The sequence below is a fragment of the Lemur catta genome, chromosome 17, assembly GCF_020740605.2.
Source record: "Lemur catta isolate mLemCat1 chromosome 17, mLemCat1.pri, whole genome shotgun sequence".
NCBI lineage: Eukaryota > Metazoa > Chordata > Mammalia > Primates > Lemuridae > Lemur > Lemur catta.
Window position 1 is genome coordinate 22033161 of NC_059144.1, and position 20307 is coordinate 22053467.

At 48.9% G+C, this 20307-nt stretch overlaps 1 protein-coding gene across 6 annotated transcripts in view; it reads right to left on the reverse strand.

Moving 5' to 3' along the window:
• EPB41L1 (erythrocyte membrane protein band 4.1 like 1) overlaps positions 1 to 20307 on the reverse strand; it is a 122324-nt gene that overhangs the window by 44834 nt on the left and 57183 nt on the right. For all 6 annotated transcript variants that reach the window (XM_045528663.1, XM_045528666.1, XM_045528665.1 and 3 more), the window contains exons 3-7: positions 7337 to 7527; positions 6205 to 6369; positions 4190 to 4294; positions 3524 to 3566; positions 1480 to 1555 (exon numbers count right to left, since the gene is read on the reverse strand). In XM_045528663.1, the coding sequence (XP_045384619.1) occupies positions 1480 to 1555; positions 3524 to 3566; positions 4190 to 4294; positions 6205 to 6369; positions 7337 to 7513 (566 nt within the window). In that variant the 5' untranslated portion in view covers positions 7514 to 7527. The remainder of the gene's footprint in view (positions 1 to 1479; positions 1556 to 3523; positions 3567 to 4189; positions 4295 to 6204; positions 6370 to 7336; positions 7528 to 20307) is intronic.

The window sequence follows — 20307 nt, forward strand, 5'->3', positions numbered from 1 at the left end:
GGGCCAAGGTGTAGGCTCAGAATCAGCAGCAGCTCAGACATCACAAGCCACTGAGTATGGGTTTATGAGTATTTTGTTCAGAAGTCTAAAAATTCAAAAATCACTGCCAAATACTCTGACCAATCTTTCATTTCAATCAATTTGTCATTTTGACCAGTTTATTTCGGGCCTAACTATTTTTGACTAAGTCAGCTGCTACTACCATCCCTTCTCTGGGGGCCATCTGTGCTGGGCAGGGCTAATTTCCCTCCTGGTGTCCCGAGACACCCAGTGCCCAGTGTCTGGCACAAAGAGGGAGGCACGAGTGGGCAACACCAGAGGGATGGGGGCTGTGCTGGCCTAACTCTCTCAGCCCTTGTGGGAATGGAGTTTCAGATCCTGCTGCTGCCACGTTGGCCCTAAGCTGACCCCAGGGCTCAAAACAGGGCTAATGAGGCCAAGGCCTGGGGCCTGATCTATTCCAGGAACATCTGTCTTATTTTCCAAGGCCAGAGTCAGCATCCTGACGTTGATCCACTGCCTGGCAAACAGGCAGCCAACATTAAGGAGGGACCCAATGGGAGAGAGGTTGGCTTAGTCACCCCTCCCCTGCTGTAGGAGAACTTCAAGCCCACGTCTTATTGTTGAGGGTGTAGAGCCTACCACCTGGAAGACATGGCCCCAGGAGATCATGAAGTGAGACTATCTCTTTGAAGGGGCTCAGATAAAGAGAAGAGCCTCCCCCTATTCTGGTTTCCTGAGGCAGGATGAGCCCTGTGGAAGCTTCCATCCTGAAGGATGCTTTGCAACCCGTTCCAATCTGCAAGCTATGTTATCTACGGGCCCTGTGGCACAATAACACTGCATACACAATCCCTGTTCATCACAGAAGCCCAGGCTTGCCTCCCTGGGGGGGGGTCACAAGCCTCATTTGACCATCACGTGTCTGACGTGTGCACAGAGCAGCGAGCAGAACCAAAGTCCCAAGTGCAACATCATGTTCTATTCCCTCCGTATCCCCAGCACTGCAAACTGGTGGGCCACTCAGCACCTAATTGACTTCATGTGTGTTTGATGTGTCCCACCCAGAGATGGCCCACACTGTTTTTAAAGTTTGCATTAGTTGCCAACATTTAAAAATTGTGGTTTTCACTCTCAAATCTCTAGCTTCACTCTAACAATCAGGCCCAATTCCCACGTGACAGTGACGGCCTGCAGCTGAACGGCAGCTGTTTCAGATGGCTTCTGTCCCCTTACAGGGGGCCCCCGGTTCCCTGTGATGCCTCCTCCTCTGAAGTGCAGGGTCAGCTGCTATTGACCACTGTGTCTATGTCACTGTTTTTCTTGCACTGAGTCTGCTTCCTTTGTTGATGCTGTTTGCCTGACCTCGGCATCAGCACTTTCAAGTACTGTCATATACGGCCTGGGTCCCCAGGGCCAGGTGCCCTCATCCATGGTCCCACACACCAGCATGCCTGCCCCTCCCTCCACAGCCCTCACCTTGTGATGTCTTCTGTCAGCTGGGCAGGGTCAGGGGGGTAGAACTTGACTGTGAAGGCAAAATTCCAGGGGCTGCCTGAGAGGACAAGATGGGTAGAGATCAGAGAGACCCCACCATCCCAGTGGGTGGCCCAAACTCTGGTCATCGAACCCCAAATCCAAGGCTTCTGACCACAATGACTCCTTGGAAAAAATAGCCTCAAGGGGAAACAATCCCTGTCTTAGGAATAATGATAGTAATAATAAAATGATAATAGCTAATACATACTGGGCGCTACTGTGTGCAGGCCCTGTTCTAGGTGCTGTACATGTAATAACTCATTTAATCCTCACAACAATCCTAAATATAAGTACTATCATTACCCCATCTTACAGATGAGGAAACTGAGGCACAGAATAGTTAAATAACACAAGAAGTAGTGACAGAGTCAGGATTCAAATCCAGGCAGTCTGGCCCCAGTGTTATCTGTTTAACCATCACTCCAGACCGCCTCAGGGAACCAAGAAGAAAAAGCTACTGGGCACCTGGGTGCTGTCCATACATATGCCATTTAACTGTCACCCCCGTCTCACGAGGCAGGAATTGCTAATCCACTTGCCAAGGAGAAGCAGGGGCCCAGGGAGGTGGAGGACTTGCCTCAGGTGCCCCATGTGATGAGCACTGAGGCTTGGGGGGAGATACACCCAATTCTGAAGCCCAGGACTCAAGGACTCATGGCGCCACCTTCAGAAGGCTGAGGGGCTGTCACAACAGAAGAAAGGGGGCAAAAAATTGTTCCGCCGGGGTCCCTGAAGGCAGGACTAGGATGAACAGCTGGAAGTTACAGGGACTGTGGCTTTGCTGGAGAAGACACTTGCCAAGGCTCGAGACTATTCCTCAATGACTTGAGGTGGACGCAAGAAGCAACCATCCACCACGCCTGGGCTGTGCTGGCAGGGCTGCGGGCAAGCTCTGGCGAGGGATGCCAAGACCTGACCATTTGGTCCAGCCACCTATCTTTCCCGAGCTCCTGGTCCTTACCAAACATTGCACACTTGGTTGCCTATTTATGTTCTGATTCCCTCAGGCATGACAGGCAGGCATCCCAGCCAGGCTGGGGCTTCCGGGGGACAGCCTGAAGCCCAGGCCTTAGGATCCTGTCAGCACCCAGAGGAGCTTGCTCTGTATGCCTGCCTCTTTGTCTCCAACTAATAGGAGCCTACAGGAAGAATTCCTGAAGCCCCCTCCTGCAGAGTCAGCTGGCTTCCCTGGGCCCAGCTGCCTGCTGTCATGGCAACAGGCTCAGCTACAGCCTTCCAGCCAGGGGACCAGGGAGTCCAGGAAAGACTAACCACAGCCAAGGAGGAGGGGCCCTGGGTGGAGGCATCTCTGCCTCTAGGCTCCAGGTCTCCACCTACTCATGCTGCCTTGCTGAGGCTACTTACCAACCCCTTCTGCCATTTGAAAGCTGCCCCACCCCTCCCAATATGCCTTTTCTCTCTGGGCCAGAAAGGACAGGCTGTTGGCCTGCTCATCTGCTTTCACGCCAGGCCTTGAAAAGAACACAGGATGATGCTGGAAGACCAAGGTTCAAGACCTGGCTTGGCCAATACTTGGCTCTGTGACCGTGGGTAATAACTGACTCCCTCTGGGCCTCTGAGGAAAGGGTCATTGATCACTGAAGTCTGCACCAGCCCTGGACAGAAGGGTGGCTGTTTCCAGGCCATCTGCTTGTCTTCTGTCCTAGATGACTCTGCAGGTCCCTTCCAGGGCTGACATCCTGAATGCATTTATGATTCCTCTACTAACTTGCTATGCAACTCTGCATGGTCCTTTCTCTTCTCTGGGCCTCAGACCAATCATCTATAAAACAATGGTCAATTGTCATTCCCACCCTGGCCTCCCCCAAAGTCTGCCATGCCCAGTGAATGAACTCATGGGTCTGAACGCACTTTCCTAAGTAGGAGGGAGCAGGACAACTGGGACCCTTGTAACCTAGGGCCCTTGTAACCTGGAACCCCTGCCTCCCTTCCACTACATCCCCAACCACAGCCAGCCACTCACTCCGGATCTGCTTCTTGATTTCCTTGGATGGGTCCAGCCAGTTCTAAAAGAAAAGACAGAGATCTTTAGGGGGAAGATGGAAGAGAGAACCTGGATCGGGCTGAGAGAGAGAAATATCCTGACACGTCCGTTGACAGCCGCTAGTGGGGAATACCCTTCCTTAGCTGAACTTTCTGGTCCCTTTTCCTTGAGATTGGGAGGTGAGGTCATGAGGCCTGGATTCACCACCAGGCTTGGGACCCAGTGCCCTGGAGCTGGCATTGCCCTGAGACTGCCATGGTGACTAGGTAATGAAGCCATAGTGGGACTGGCAGGAAAGAGGAAACTTCGACAGGAGGCTCCCAGGGATAGGGAAGAGGTGATGCCAGGGAGTGCCTCAGTTCCCCCAGACAACTCAAGCAGTCACACCAGGGCTGTCCAAATACCTGTCTGGGGGCAACCTGTGGGTCACAAAGAAATGACGGGGGCTAGGGGGTGGAGGCAGAGAAACGAGAGGGTAGATAAGGCTGGCTGAACCTTGGGGACATGCAAACAGAAGGTGCCTAATGAAGATGTGAGAACTGATGGAAGCCATGGGATGTGGCCAGGACTATGGGGACCTAAGGGAAGAGGTCTACATCTCCCGGCAGGCCTCCCCTGCCTAGCCTTGCTCCCCAGCCCAGGTACCTTTTGGCTGTCCGCATCACAGAAGGTCAGGCCAAAGTAGTCCTTCTCCAGGAGGTTGAGGTGCTCACAGACCAGGTCAAATAGCACCTGGCCCCGGCCATGTTTCTAAAGAGGAAAGCAGAGCTTCTATGAGGCTGGAACACACCCCAGGGTGGGGCTGGGAGACACCCAAGGCTCCACCGGGACAACTCAAAACCCCCCAAGGGCCGTTTAGCATCTGACCAGGAATGTGGCACTCCTGCCACCACACCTGGCTCTGCTCTGAGTCCTAAGGGATCCGGGGGGTGACACTGATGCCCAGCTCCTCAACACCCATCTTCCAAGTTCTGCTGGGGTCTTTCTCGCCCTTGGACTTGCTTGGAGAGAAGTTGAAGTGGGGGTGTCAGGAGTGACTGATTTCTCCTTCCTTTATAGGATTAAGAGAAGGAGGCTAACTTGGACCGGAAGAATAGAAAACCCAAAGTCCTAAGCTTTTGAGAGGAAGACAAGAGGTCACTGAAATAAATATGAGAGAAGTGGGCAGGGGCAGAAGGGGAGGGTCTAGGACTCAGGGTCAGAGTGTGACTCTCATTCCCTGGCCCCTCCCCTTAATTGAGAGAAACCCAGGGCACCCCAGGCTGCAGTGCCACCCCTACCCTGCAGCAAGTGCAGTTTTACAGAGGCTCATGGGGCCTCCATCAGCTTCCGCTGCCCACACTCCCACACAGCTAGGCTTCGGGCCTCTCTGAACCACCAACCAGGCCCAAGGATTCAGAATGACGAAGCCCAGAACCTGGCTGGGCACTCCAAACTCTCAGGTGTGAAGCTGGGCACCAAGAAAGGGACCACAGGGCAGAGGGAACCCGAGGCAGTCACCACCAAAGAGGTAGGGACTCCAAGGAAAGCGTGAGACCCCTTTAAGGTCTGGAACCAAGCCTGACAAGGAATTCCCAAGCCTGGAGGAGTTCACCGGGGAGGATGGCCCTGGCATCAGCCAAGCCCTTCGTGTGCGTCTGAGGCAGGCTGCAACAGCACGTGGGGGCCCATGAGGGCAGGAGCTTAGAAAATAGCCCTTTCTTTTGTCCTAAGAGCAGGGAAGGTATCCATCCTGAAACCTTTCTAAAAAAGAAATACACATAAAAACAAAACAAAACAGAATAAGACCCCGCAGAGAAGAGGGACTCAGCCTCCCAGGGCTCAGAAGTACGTCACATCCCTTCACACCAGGACATGGGGGAGAGACGGAGGTGGATTCTACAATCTCTGTAGTAGAGCCACCCTCCGAACTCTTCCATACATGTGAAGAAGGGACAGGAATGGTGCCTAGACAGGGGCAGAACCCTGAAGGGCTCACAGAGGGGACAAGTGAGTGCTCAGAATTAGGGTGTGAGTCTGGGCTTACACAAGAAAGGGAGACACTAAATGTGGGGCCAGAGGGCCAACCCCAGAGAGGGGGCATCTGCTGTGCCACTGCTGTGGGTGGGGCAGGGCCATCCACAACGGCTTCTACACAGCCTGGATGGGAACATCCTTCCAAAGGGCCATTCCCTGTGACTGACACACTTACCACAGAACCCTCAGGTTACTAGTTTGTCTTGGCGACTGGACGTGGTACCCTCAAATATTTATAAGGAAGGGCAGATCCCTTTCTCCACCCAATAAATATATAAAAATGATTCTAGTTTACACATCAGTGTCTCCTGGGTGAGACAGGAGAGTCTAGTTCCTAGGCCTACTGGGCTGCAGATCAGCCCTTAGATGGTGGTGTCCTTGCCAAGGTACAGTCACCCTGAGAAAGCTTTTCTTGGTGCCAGCCCTGTACCTTGTCTAATTCTATTTGCAATCATAACCACCTTCTCTGGGTCTTGGTGCCACCATCTGTACAAAGGAGGGCCGGGGCCAGGTCATCTCTCCGGACGCTGTAGTCGGTCCAGGACTCCTGTGGTTTGGCCCAGGCTGGGTACACACAGGAGCCTGCCCCAGCTCTGAGGCCAGCCGACTGGGGATGGGGCATATGGTGCTAGGTGCTCCCCTACCTCCACCTCACACTCATACTCGGAGGCATCAAGCAGAGTGACTCGGCAGATGGCACTCTTGTATTTCTTGGCAATCTTCTGGGGTGATTTCTGGGCCTTGCTGGGCGTGGTCCTCTCTGACAGGCCATCGGCCTCACTGTAGTCCTTCTCCTCCATGTCTAGGCTCTGCAGGTCCAACCAAGGGAAGAATCTGGTCAGTGAGCTTGAAACCATGGCCTTTCATATACATGAGAAGCAATAAGGAGGCAGCTAGGGCTCAGACGGACCCCAAAATGAGAGTCACTCCCCTTGTAGGCCCAGGAGGTGACCAGGGTCTGTGGTTGGTGTATATAAGCAGAGAGCCAGAGCTCCTGTATGCAATGGGGCGGACTCATGTGAGCGCTCCACTTCTTCCCTGCAGGCTAGTGCTGCCATAGACAGCCTCTGCAGGTGGACGCACCCCACAAAACCAAACCCAGTGGCAGAGCTGCCCTGTCTCCCTAAGGCAATGCATGAGTCATCAGGGCATCCATCTGGTCTCCTCCTGTGCGTCTGTCACTGGATCTAGCAGGAGGCTGGGAGCTGTGGACTGATCTAAAGGAGGGATGGGAGGCCAGAGCCCATCCACTAGTCCTAACTCTGCCGCTGACTCCCTCAACAACCTTGGCCAAGTCCCTGCCCTCTTGGGGCCTGTTGTGAATTAAGGAAGGTGTGAGTTAGATGGCTAGGTGAGTCCCTTGTAGTTTTAAAGTGGTGAGTTTTGCTCTGAGGTCACACTGGGCTTGCCAAGCAAGAATGGACAGGTTCAAAAGGTAGGAAAATAAACTGAAAGAACATGTGCTTCAAAATCAGACCTGGATTTGACCCCACCTCTATCACTTTACGTCAATGTGACTGTGGGTAACTCACTTCATCCTGCTGAGCCTCAGTTTCTCCAAGTGTAAAATGGGGGAGTTAATAGCTACCCTCTTCGGTTTGGGAGAATTAAATATAACAATGACCACAATGCTCCTAGCACAGTGCTCAGCATGTAACAGGTCACTTACTGAATCTTAGATTCCTTCTTTCCTCCCCCCTGAGAAAATACCGAGGCCCCAAGAACTAGACCTGGAGGACCGGACAGAAAGAGGGACGCCCATGCTCGGGCACACACCTGTTCAGCAGGCCGAGTGTCCTGCTGGGGCGGATGCTTCTCATTGGAGTTGGCCTCCAGGTGGCCGTGGCCTGCGGGGGTCACAGGGGTGGTCACAGAGGCGGCGGCCTCAGGCTGCTGTGGGGCCTCCTCCTGTACCTTCTTCACCTCAGAATCGGGGCCTGTCTCTGTTGTCATGGTGACCAGCACGCCTGCATTGGCATGAAGGAGAACATGTGACGAACAGGGACAGCAACCGTGTGACAGAGGAAGAGGGGCAGGAACCACATGCAGAGAGAGACAGATGGAGAAGAATGGACAAAGAGCCACGGAGAGAAGGAAGGAGGGAGGGAGGGACAGAGGAAGTGGGGATGGGGAGAGTCATGGGAAATGAGGGGTTGGTGGCTGAGGTCACAGGCACCCCTCCCAGCCTGTGTCCACAGCTCCTTGGCCCTTCCTCAGGATGATGAGAGTCTCTCCAGGGAGCCCTGCTCTGCCAGGAAATAGGGGACAGTCAGTGACCACCTCCAGGCAGGGCCCCTGCTAGGCTGGCTCTCCAGCCACATCACCTGGCACTCGGCAGCCCGTCAATAAATGCTGGATGCACTGAATTCAACCAAAGAGCCCTGGGTTCCAGGTCCTTCTGGTGCTGAATTCAGGCAAGCCTCTTCATGCCCCAAGCTTTAATTACTCCTGCCTGCTAACTTCATAGGGATGTTGTCAGGATGGATCCAAAGGGAGAATGACAGGAAGGTACATTTTTTTAAAAAACGCACAGCCCTGACAAGGTAAAAGTCAAAAGAATGGGGCTCAGGTCCCAAGCCTGCCACAAATGGGGCAGTCCCTTTTCCTCTATGTGATTGATCCAAAAAGTGAGCAACTCAGAGAAATTATCTCTGGCACAGACTATTCTTACCGTTTCCCCCTTGGAGCAGTAAATGAGGAGATTTCAGAGAGAATCAAGGACCCATTGCCCAGCTATTCTGTTGGAATAAGCAAATTGCAGAGAGAGAAAGAAAGAATGGCATGGTCTTGATTTTATATTTAAAAAACAAAACAATAACCTTAACGTGTGTTTGTGTTTGTGTTTGTGCACATCTAGTAAAAGATCTGAAAGGGATATTCACAAAACGTTAAGAGAGGTTGATAACTCAGAAGTAGGTAAAGGAAAAGGAAAGAGATCCAGAGGAATGAGGTGGCATAAGAGAGGAGGCTTCATTTTTTACTTTATATACTTTGGAATTACTTTTATCTTTGTAAATATATATATTTTTTCTTATATATACAAATATATACATATATTAGCCCACAAGTTGGATTTTTTTTAAAAAAAAAAGAGCAAAAGTACCCATTCTTGACCCCAATCAGTGAATCTTAAAAAAAAAATGACTGGACCTAAACACAGCGGAATAGAGAAATGGGGAGGAACCCTCACTTCTGAGTCTAGACCCTTCTTCTAAATTCATCACATTTCATGAGAAAGATCCAGACTAGACCCGACAGGCCCCCTGCCCTGTGCCATCCACCATGGGAAGCCTCTGATGGGCAGAGAGCCAGCCAGTCAGACAGACAGACACAGCATCCACCCTGGGCTGACCACCTGCACCTGTCCCAGGCCCCCTGCCCCCACTTCCTTTTCATTCTTCAGTTTCTCTCCCTGCATTCCAGTGGGCACAGCCTGGCCCAAAGCCAAGAGCACTGGATAGAAAGTCAGGGACCCTGACTGCCCCACTCAGCCACAGGAGCCTCCCAGGGCCCTGAATGTTCTCAGTCCCCACAGAGTGGATAATGAGGGGAAGGCTTTGTAAGCTGAAGCTCATAGTACAAATGAGAAGGTTTATTGTTACTAATGCTGCTATCAAGAAGTAAGATGAGGCTGAGTGCAGTGGCTCACATCTGTAATCCCAGCACTTTGGGAGGCTGAGGTGGGAGGATCGCTTGAGGCCAGGAATTGGAGACCAGTCTGGGCAACAGAGTGAGACCCTGTCTCTATAAAAATAAAAAAAATTATCCAGGCACGGTGGTATGCACCTATAGTCCTAGCTACTTAGGAGGCTGAGGTGGGAGGATCAATAGAACCCAGGAGTTCAAGGTTGCAGTGAGCTATGATGTTGCCACTGCACTCCAGCCTGGGCAACAGAGAGAGACCCTGTCTCTAAAAAATAAAGTAGTAAGATGAGGAGAGGAAGGGAAGGCCTTGGTCCCCATTGCCTCATCCCCACCCAGAAATGCTTTCCACTGCAGTCATTACTCTGGGCTTTATGGGTAAAATTTAAAGCCATGGTTAAATAAAGGCTCTCCGTCACGCAACAATAAGTGCCAACTCCGGGCCAGGACACAAAGCAACAAGAGTGGCTCTAGGGGAGCTCACAGCCTCGAAAGGGTCAAATTGATGCCCATCTGCCAGGCTCGGGATCTTTTCTAAGGCTGCACTTAAGGATATGGGCCATTATGTCAGATAAGGCCTATAGGCAGGAACCCTTAAAATAAATGCCTACTTAATTTTGCTTTAAAAAAAAAAAAAAAGAATACACAGACTAATCTGTATGTTTTCTGCTGTGAGAAGCAGAATCCACATGACCCTCACGGCCCAGGCAGCCAGTAGACACATTCACTTCTCCCTTTCAGATGGCCTCTGTCTGGTTTCAGCCCAGACTCCCAGAACTTTCCCCAGGCCTGAGTCTGTTTGGAAAGAGCCAGGAAAGCAATCTTAAGTAAATATCCCAGTCTTCCTCTGCCCAGGTCTCCAGCAGAGCCTGCTGACAGCAAATGCCTGGTGCTACCAGAACCACAGATGAAAGGAGCTGGAAGTCTTTTGAGATAATTAAATCTACTCCTCTTCTTTTATAGGTGACACCCAGAGAGCAAGAGACTTGAGTGACAGTCATTTCCTTAGACAGGTTTCCTCTGGTTCCTCCGCCCACTCTCTCCCCTACGCAGCCTCCTAACTCCCCCAATCCTAACTCTGGGTCCATTTTCTCTCCACTGTACTTTGCTGTGTTAAGCAAACCCCAAGAGAATCCCCTTGAAGGAGAAAGTGCTCAGGCCCTGGCTGAAAGCCAAGGGGGTGTCAGGAGCCACGTCTGCACCTCTGTACCCCACAACCAAGGACTAGCGACATAAATGATGGCTCATCCAGTCTAGAGAGTAAAAAAAAAAAAAAAGTATATAAAAACATCATGGAAATTATTCGAGTGAAAAAGCATGATATAAAACAATTTGTACAGATTGATCTTATTTTAGTTAATATACAAAACACATATACAGAAAATTCAGCAAAGTATGAACTATTGTTATTTCTGAGTGGCAGGATACAGATTATTATTTTCCTTTTTTCTGTTTAAGTGTAGCTTTGATTTTTCTGCTATATTTGGAGATTCCTTGAATGACTAAAAAAAAGAAATAGAGGCTAAAAAATAAATTTTTTGATGCATATGGCTTGGTATGACAGGATGAGGAGAAAAAGTCTGTTTACATTTTTTTTTAATTTATGAATTAAAAAGAGAAATAACATTATTATTTTTTAAACCTAAGATGAAATCTTTATTTCACAAGTCCAAGGATAACAGCATGGTTCTCTCACTAGGCCACAGAAAGGGAGCCAAGAACCTGGCCTTGGCTTCTGACACAGCCTGCCACGTGGGCACAGTCCTGCCCAGGCCCAGGTCAGCACAGGGATGCAGCCAGGGATAGAACCCGCCGGGCAGCCGGGCACCGGAGGGGACCCCAGCAGGAAGTACGTGCTGGTTTCCGTGGAGCTCACTGCTACGTGGGAGGAAGAGGCTCACCCAGGAAATGGCTAAACACTCAGCCAGGATGAGTGTTTGATTTGCCAGTGTCTGTTTCAGCCTCTCAGAAGAGTCTGGGGACCTGGTGATCTGGAATGTGGCTCAGAGCTCTCAAAGAAGGCCTCTGGGGTAGGGGGTGAAGGAGGAGTTACATTGTGAAAATAGGGAATATTTAGACAGGAGACAGCAGAGAGGGCATTTGGGCTGAGTCACCATGTAGGCAAATGCCCAGAGATGGGAAAAGGGGGCTGGGTAGGGAACAAAGAGGAGACCTTGACATTTTGACACCTCAGAATGAGAAGTCTATAAAGGGGAGCACCAAACAGCCTGGAATGAGGACAGGCTGGAGTCTAGGAGAAGTGAAGGGGCTGGGGTGGTGCCAGCACCTTGCAAGAGTCAGAAGCTTCCCTCTGCTGGAGAAGGACAGGACTCCCACCATGGAGCATGAGACCCAGGGCAGAGACTTCACACAGTCATCCATGGGCCTCTCGCAGGGCAGCAAGGCAGCAGGGCAGGGGCCTCTACTGCTCAGTGGTTAGGAGCCCAGGCTTCGGAGTCAGGCAGACCTAGACCAAAGCCCAGCTCCAACACTTGCTCACTCTGTGACCTTGGGCAAGTGACTTCGCTTCTCTGAGCCTCACTTGCCCTTTCTATAGAATGGAGCTACTCCTCCCTCCCTCTCAGGGTGGGGATGGAGAGTCAGGAAAATAACATAGGGCACTTAGCATGGTATGCACCCAATAAAACAACCCTACAAGGTAGGGTCTATAATTACAAACAATAATGGGAAGCCGCGGTGAGGAAGGGACTGAGAAAAGGAGTTCAGAAGTGCCCACCCAGAATGAATGGAGAAAGAGATGCTCTGAGAGATAGAGCCCAGCAGGGCCAGACTGATGACACTAACATATGAAAGCCCTGATGCACAGGATTAAAAAAACGAAAGGTCAGCCAGGGAAGTAAATGCTGACAGCATCCACGCCAGCCCTGTCTGGGGCAGAGGGGCCCAGTGAGGCCGGGAGTGCTCCCTTGGCCTGGGCTGGGGCTGGCCCAGCAGGCTGTCAGCATCTGATGCTCTTCAATATTGCAGTCACCGTCTGGCTCCCCTGGCTCACCTTCTAGTAGCACTAAGCAGCCTTCTCATGCTGTGCCTTTTCATCTGGGTGGCCTGCAGGGAGAGGGTGTCTTACCCCAGCTGAGGCAATATCCACTCAGCCTGACAGTTGCACCACTCCTTAAAAATAAATCAACTGGCATCTGGTTTATACATCAGGCCATCTAATCAGGGTTAGCATGAGTCAGCATCTGAGTGCAGTAACTTGGATTTGTTCTTTTTCTCCATCCCCACAGCCATTGCCTAGGTCCAAGCCACTATCAACTTCCTCCTAATGGCTGCTCTAACCTATTCCATGGGCCCCTGTGGCCACTTGAGCCCTCCTAGGGTTTATTCTCCACACAGGAGCAACAAGGATCTTTTCAAAACTCGAACTGGATGCCCTCTTTAAAACCTCCAATGGCTTCTCATCAAAATAAAACACAAACTCCTTATCAAAGCTACAGGCCTCTTGTACATGGCTCCTGCCCATCTTTTCAGCAGCAGTTCCCACCACTACTGGTCCCCTGCTCTCACCCTCACTATGAGTCTGTCACATTCGCTTTCTCTCTGTTCTTCAACTGGGCCAGGAATGCCCCTGCATTGGGGCTTTGTCCTTAATGTTCCCTTGCATGGACAGCTTCACAGGTCGTGAATCTACGTGCCCCTTGACCACCCTGTCTAACGTAGGTCTCCTCCTCTATTTTTTTTTTTTTTTTTTTTGGTTATAACATGCTAGGTGGTTTTTTGTTTGTTTCATTTGCCATTTTAACCATTTTTAAGTGTAACAGTTCAGAGGCATTAACTACATTTATAATGTTGTGTAACAATCACCACTATTTATTTCCAAAAATTTTCATCATCCCAAACAGAAACTTTGTATCCATTAAGCAAGCATGTTGGATTTGTTTGTCTTCATAGTAATTATCACAAACTGAACTTGTATCATTGGTTGATTTACTTGTTTGTATTCCTCCTCTAGAATATAAACTCCATAAGGTAAGAATTTTGTCTTGTTCGCCATTATCCCCAGGGCTTAGTGCAGTTCTTGATAAATAACAACAACAAAGTTATCATTTATAGTCTGCTATATGCCAGGCACTGATCTAAGTACTTTACATCAATTAACTCATTTAATCTTCATAATAACCCGTAAGAGGTTCTCTTAGTATCTTCATTTTACAAAAGCAGACACTGAAGCAGAGAAGTTAAGTAACTTACCCGAGATTACACAGCTAGTAAATGCCAGAATTCACATTCAGTGGGTCTGGCATGGATAGATAGATAACTGGATAAACACATGGATGATAGATGGATGGAACACAATGAGACAATTTCTAACTCTACCCAAATGGGGACCAGAGACCTGGCCTGCATTCACCCTGGGAGCCTTTCAGGCTACCAGCCAGCCAGTCTCTCTGGATGATTTATCAGACCTTAAGCACCTGATTTTCCTGTCCAAATTCCTGATATTATCTTCCTTATTTTATTGATGAGGACACACAGGCTCAAAGAGGCATTCTGATTTGCCCAAGGTCATAAGTCTGTGCCAAGTCTCTCTGACTCCAGAGTTCTTCCCACTATCTGGCATTTCAGCAGCCTCGGGGAGCTGAACCTGTACTAACTTCTCCCAGAGGTAGAGCTAGCCAAAGAAAGACTTGTTAAGGTTGAAAAGCACACACACGGGGAAGAGCTGGACTCAGAATTGGGACCACTGCTTCTTGTTTCAATGTTGCCTATCTGATGGGTCTTGGGCAAGTCACTTCTTTTTTCTGAATGTCGGTTTCCTCATTTGTCAAACAGGGATGAAAGCCCCTGTCCTCCACATCAGAGTAAGGCCATGGAGAGACAGGATATTATAGAGAATGGAAAGACTTTGAGATATAAAAGTTAAAGTCCTCCTAAATACAGAGGACAGTATGTTACAGATGTTTACGACATGTATATGAGAAACATATCTTTGCATGCATATGCATAGCAATGGAACAACATGAGGACACACATGGCCCCTTGTTTCCATGGCCGTGAACAATCACTCCCTAGATAACAAGACTGTCTCTTCTAAGTCTTGGACACTGATGACACCAAAGAATTTTGCCCAGGTGTCCTTGGGAATTCTGAACCAGGTGAGAAAAGTAGTGTCAGGAAGGAGGGAAGCCGGGAACAATGGGCAGTGTATAGGAGAAACCAAAACACCAAGAGAATTCCAGGCAGAAAAAATTCTTTTGTTTTGAATGATGCTTTCAATAATCACAGTTACCAAGATATAATAATTCTTTCTTCTCAGGAGCCCCGGGGGCACATCTCTCCTGTCCCCCTATGACCATGACAGCTGAGCTCTTAGTTTCCGTTTGCACCCCCAGATCTGTGCCCTGCTAGAAGCTGCAGAAGGCTGACCCATTGGACTGTCCCTTGAGCTCCTGGTTGAGTTTGGCCAATAGAAGGTACTGGCAGGAAGTCAGAGGGTGGGAGGAGAGAAAGACTGGGTACATTTTCCCCAATTTCCCTCCCTGTGGTTCTGGCAGTGGCTGAACGCCTCTGTGACAGCCCCTTGCCCATCCTGTACCTCTGTTCATTCAGGCCACGAAGTGGTAACAGCTCCTGTCATTGTTAGTTTGTGGGTACCTCGATACCTCTTGTGGGTTCCCTTAACCTTGCTTACATATGTATTAACATCTCCTAAGTTGAAGCATCTTAGTGGAATTCTGTTTTCTGTCAGAATCCGACTAATACACCACCCAACGCTAATTAAGGATGAGGGGAGCTTGGGAAGAGGCAGTAAGGAAGACAAAATGAAAGATGAGGAAACCTTGAACAAACCCCTTAACCTCCCTGTGCCTCAGTTTCTTCATCTATAAAACCGTGATGATAATCTTGCATACCTCACAGGTTTGCTGTGAAAATGGAATCAGATCATGCCCATAAAACACTTAACATATGCCAAACCCACAGTTAGTGCTGCAGAAATATTGGATATTCTCATCTTTATTATTAAGTCCAAAGACTAAAATGCTAATAATAGTATTCCCGTAGAGAAGGAAATACAGACTTTTTCCCTTTGCTCTCTGTATTTTTCCATTTTTCCGCTATGAACATGTATAACTTTCAGAGTCAGAAAAGAAAAAAGGCCGGGCGTGGTGGCTCACGCCTGTAATCCCAGCCCTCTGGGAGGCCGAGGCAGGTGGATTGCTCGAGGTCAGGAGTTCGAGACCAGCCTGAGCGAGACCCCGTCTCTACTAAAAATAGAAATAAAAATTATCTGGACAACTAAAAATATATATAGAAAAACTTAGCCGGGCATGGTGGCCCATGCCTGTAGTCCCCGCTACTCGGGAGGCTGAGGCAGGAGGATGGCTTAAGCCCAGGAGTTTGAGGTTGCTGTGAGCGAGGCTGACGCCACGGCACTCACTCTTAGCCCAGGCAACAAAGTGAGACTCTGTCTCAAAAAAAAAAAAAAGAAAGAAAAAAAGAAAAGAAAAGAAAAGAAAAAAGAAGGAGAGAGAGCACCTATTAAGGCTCATTCTCCCTCTCTCAGACACTGGAGATGATGTTACTTCCCACAGGGACTTCCCCAGTATGGAACTTTCACTTCCTCGAGTGACAATCTCTGGACAGATGTGAATGAAATGACTGGAGGGTGCAGCTGAAAGAGCCACCTTTGAAGCCTTGTGCCACCCTCGCAGCCAGGCCCGAAGGATCTAAAAGGGAGCTGGGCCCGCAGTCATTCTTACCGGTGCTCAGGTCCGTATGTGGCAGTGGGGACATGGCAATTTGTCAGAGGCTTGAGGTACAATGGGCACCGCATTAAATAAAACCAAACAATGTGAAGAGGCCACCACTCATCAGCACTGGCTTCTTGCCCGAAGTTCCACGTGCCACTGTGGAGCCTCAAACTGATGTGCAGTTGTGGGCCGGGGACCAGGTGACAGCACAGAACTGCAGAGTAATGACATCAAAAAGGAGAAATGCCTCCCGCGTGGACCATGCTGACTGTGCAGGAGGCAGACTGAGACCTCCCGTAAGCAGGGCATCCTCTGAGAGCTGGGCAATGTGCCAGCTGTCTCCTGGGCTTTATCTCTTTTGAGTTGCATAAGGGCCACACAGAGTGGGTGGGCTTGTTCCCCAGCCCAGCTTAGCTGCCAAGGTCACACAGCTAGTCAGTTCGAGGACAGCCAGAAAGGGAACCCAGGTGTTCTGGGTCAGTGTCCAGCACTCTCCCTCCTCAATCCTGTTACATCCCACGACCTCCAACTTGCTGTAAACCAAGTAACCAAAGCTACCGTTGCTCTGGATGTAGAAATAATAACAGCAGTATCAATCCCTCCTACGTGCAGGGTGCTCTACAATTTAAAGGATCTTTTTATAATCATCATTTTGCATGGACCTTACCAATCAGCTGTTTTTAAGAGTGAGCAAGAAACAGCGGTTACAAACATGGGCTTTACATCCAGAGCTGGAATCCTGACTCCACTGGCTTGGTGACCTTGGACAGGTTACTTAACCTCTCTTGAGAATACCCCCTATACCTCAACGGCATTTAGTGAGAATGAAATGAAATAGTGCACACACAGCTCTCTCTGGCACAGTACTTCACGTAGAGTAGATACTCAGTAAGTGGCAGAGATGGCTCTGGTCAAGGAAGCATCACTGCCATGCAGATGGACAAACTGAGGTCTAGAGAAGGCAAAGAACTTGTCCAAGGACACTTGGGTGTAAGCAGCAGCAAATTTCCAAGGAGAGCTCCATACTGGGGGAATGAAAGAAGAGGTCTCCCTGGGACATCCTGACCCTTTGAGGGTGACAGGGACAAGGACTCCTCCAAGCAGACCAGCTCCCTCAGGCTCCATGGGAAGAGGAGGGGACAAGAGAAGGGAGAAGCAGCAGACTTTTGAGGGCAATTCTCACAGTCTCACAGATTCTGACTCTTTTTCTCACCTGATTTTCATTAATTGTTTAATCACCGTTAGAGTTCATTGTCAGTGTTATTTAAAATACAGTAAAACTGGAAACAACTTCAAATGCCCATTGATAGGGAACTAGCCAAATTAGCTAGGGTTTATCCATTAGAAAATTAATTACAAATGTATTACACACCTATTGCAAAAACTTTCGAGATAAATTTTCTATCTACTGACATGAAAAGATGTCAATATGCAGTTAAATGAAAAATGAAAGTTATAAAACAATAATGCAATTTACAATCCCATTCTAGTTTTTATGTTCATGTAGGTATAGAAAATATTCTGGAAGGATACACACCACACTGTTTGTTGTTGGCTACTTCTGGAGAGTAGAATTTTGTTTGGGGAACTAAGGAGAGAATATACTTTTGAATTATTAGGATTTTTCACAAATTTCTTTTGTAATTAAAACTAAAGAAAAAATGAATACAACATTTAAGAAAGATTTGTTTGGGTCAGTCTTATTTACTTCTCATAGCATTTGCTGTAACTGTATTTCTGCCTGTTTTCTTCCAATCTGAACCTACTGTCATACCAAATTTTATACCCCTGTAATACAAATGCTCATAATTTTATGTGGGTTATTTTCCATTTAGCATTAATTGTATCAGACAATTAATGACATCACATTATAACATCATCATTATATCACAGCTAAGGTTCATGACTATCTTACTATGTGCTAGTTACCGTGCCAAGACTTTTACATGCCTTAACTCATTTAGTCTTGATGATAACCCTAAAAGCAGGTACTTAGACTATCTACATTACAGATAGGGAGACTGGGGTTAAAAAGATTAATTAGTTTGCCAAGGCCTCACAGCCAGTAAGAATAGAAACAAGGCTTAAGCGCCGGTCTGTGCAATCCTCACTGGGAACCCCTCCCTCTTACTCACAAATACTGAGTGGTGAGGGAGAAGAATGTGGCAAGTAGGGAAGAGCAAGAATGTGGCAGGTTCTGGATCTTACAACTTGTATGACCTTGAACAAGTCACTTCCCCTCTGCTTAGTTCAGTCAATCATTCTTTAACTGGACAAGCATTTGCAAATCACTGAGCAACACGCTGAAATAGAACGATGAATAAAATATCAGCTTGCTCTGAAGGAGACTGGAGTCTAGCCTCAAATTCTTCACACACAGGAAGGATCTAACCCCTGCCCCACCTCCCTCACAGGGCAGTCATAAGCATGAAATGAATCAAGGATATAAAAGAGCTTTGCAAGTGCATATCTCCATATATTCCGTTTCTGTGGAAGTTCACCACTGCACATTATTTTATCCACTGTATGTTCCAAAGCATTCTCAATCATCTTCCTATTGTTGGACACTTAGTCCCAATTTGCTGCTATTATAGAGGAAGCTCTGATGGGGATATATCCAAAAGAAATAATTCAAAAGGAAAAAAAAAAAAGGCCAGATGCGCAAAGAAGATGCTGCCCAACCTTCCACATGACTGAAGGGAGACCAGCCCTTCTTCTTAAACTCACCAGGCCTCAAACTGAATTCCTGACCTCTGTGGCCTTCCCCACCCCAAGCTCCTCCTCCCCCAACTTGACAAGCCACCTACTCCCAAGGGATACCTTAGAGCAGCTTCAACTTTCTTCCCTCCCAGCCCTCCACGTCCCCACAGTTAAGATTTCTCCTGTAAGGCCACAGTCCACTCTGCCAAAGGGACCTTCCCAAAACACAGTTCTGTCATGCTCCTTGGCAGATCAAAATGCTGCAAAGATTCCCTGAGCCTCCAGGCCCATGTCAAGTCGAAACACCTTAGCCTGACATTTAAGAGAAATGGAAGAGGGAGAGAAGTAATGTTTACTGAGTTCCTGCGATGTGTCAGCACTGTGCTAGGTGCTTTATGTAACAACCAAAACATGGTCCCTGTGAGACAGGCGTGTTTATCTGCACTTTACAGATGAGGAAACTGAGGCTCAGACCAGCTAAGTGATGTGCTCAGGACCACACAGCTAGTACAAAGCAGTGCCGTGACTAGAGCCTACATCTGGTACATTCCAGAGCTTCATCAAAAACCCAAATATAAGATGACTTTCTGAGTCACCTCCCCACTCACACCCCCCCCACACACACATACCCTATCTCTGCAAGGCACACCAGACCACCCGCTCTTCTTTAAAGGCATCCCTAATTCCTTCCCTCTGACCTAGGGGAGCGGGTGCCCTTCTCCCTACAACTATCGAAATCCAGCTTGGCCTTTAGTGCCCAGCTCAAAGGTCCCCATTTTCTTGAAGCCTGGCTCACTGAGCACTGAAATAGGAATCTATGCTAAGCATATGCAGTAGCGCATTCTTTACCTTTGCCGGGTCATTACCATGTCTCTTCCAGTTAGACTTTGAGATCTTTGAGGAGAGGGATGCATCTGATTGAGGGATTATTTCAAAACCAACAAAACTGAGTACGACCTCTGGGAAACTGCAGGCTGCCTGGCATGGCCATCAGGAACATGGCTCAGACTCACAATGTCTAGATTTGAATCCTGACTCCCCCCATGACCTAGCTGTCTGACCTTGAGCAACTGTCTTTCCCTCACTAAGCCCCGGTTCCCTCAATCTGTAAAATGAAAATAATAGGGTTTTGTGAAGATTACATGAGTTGTACATGGAAGCCCTTAAAACAGTGCCTGGCATGTAATAGGTGCTCAATAAATGTTACCTGTTACCATACTTATCCACAAGCTGCCAGCCCACAGAAGAAGCAGTGCCAGCCTGCTCCAGCCCCATCCATCCGCCCAGGCTCAGGTCCCTCCCTACAGGGGCCCCTCTTTGCAGTCCCTGCTGATGCCTCTGCATTCCCACTTGTGTGGTTTCTGGTCATTGGAGCCCTACCAAATGTGGCAGGAGACATGTGGCAGGGCCAACCCATCTTCCCTGATAGCCAAGGAGAGGAGGGATTCTACAGTTTCTACACTTCTAGGGGATCCTGGCCAGGAAGCAGAAGGCCAAGGCCAATCCTTCTCTGACAGCTCCCAGCCAGTACCTCTCTGTCCCTACCCCTGAGGACCACAAAGCCACCCTTGCCTCACCAGACCCAACATATATACCTCTCCACTTGGACTACTGCTGGCCCCCCACGCCCATCCCCATTAATTGCCTGGCTCACTGGACACCAACCTGGTACTCCCAGACACTGCCCCAATA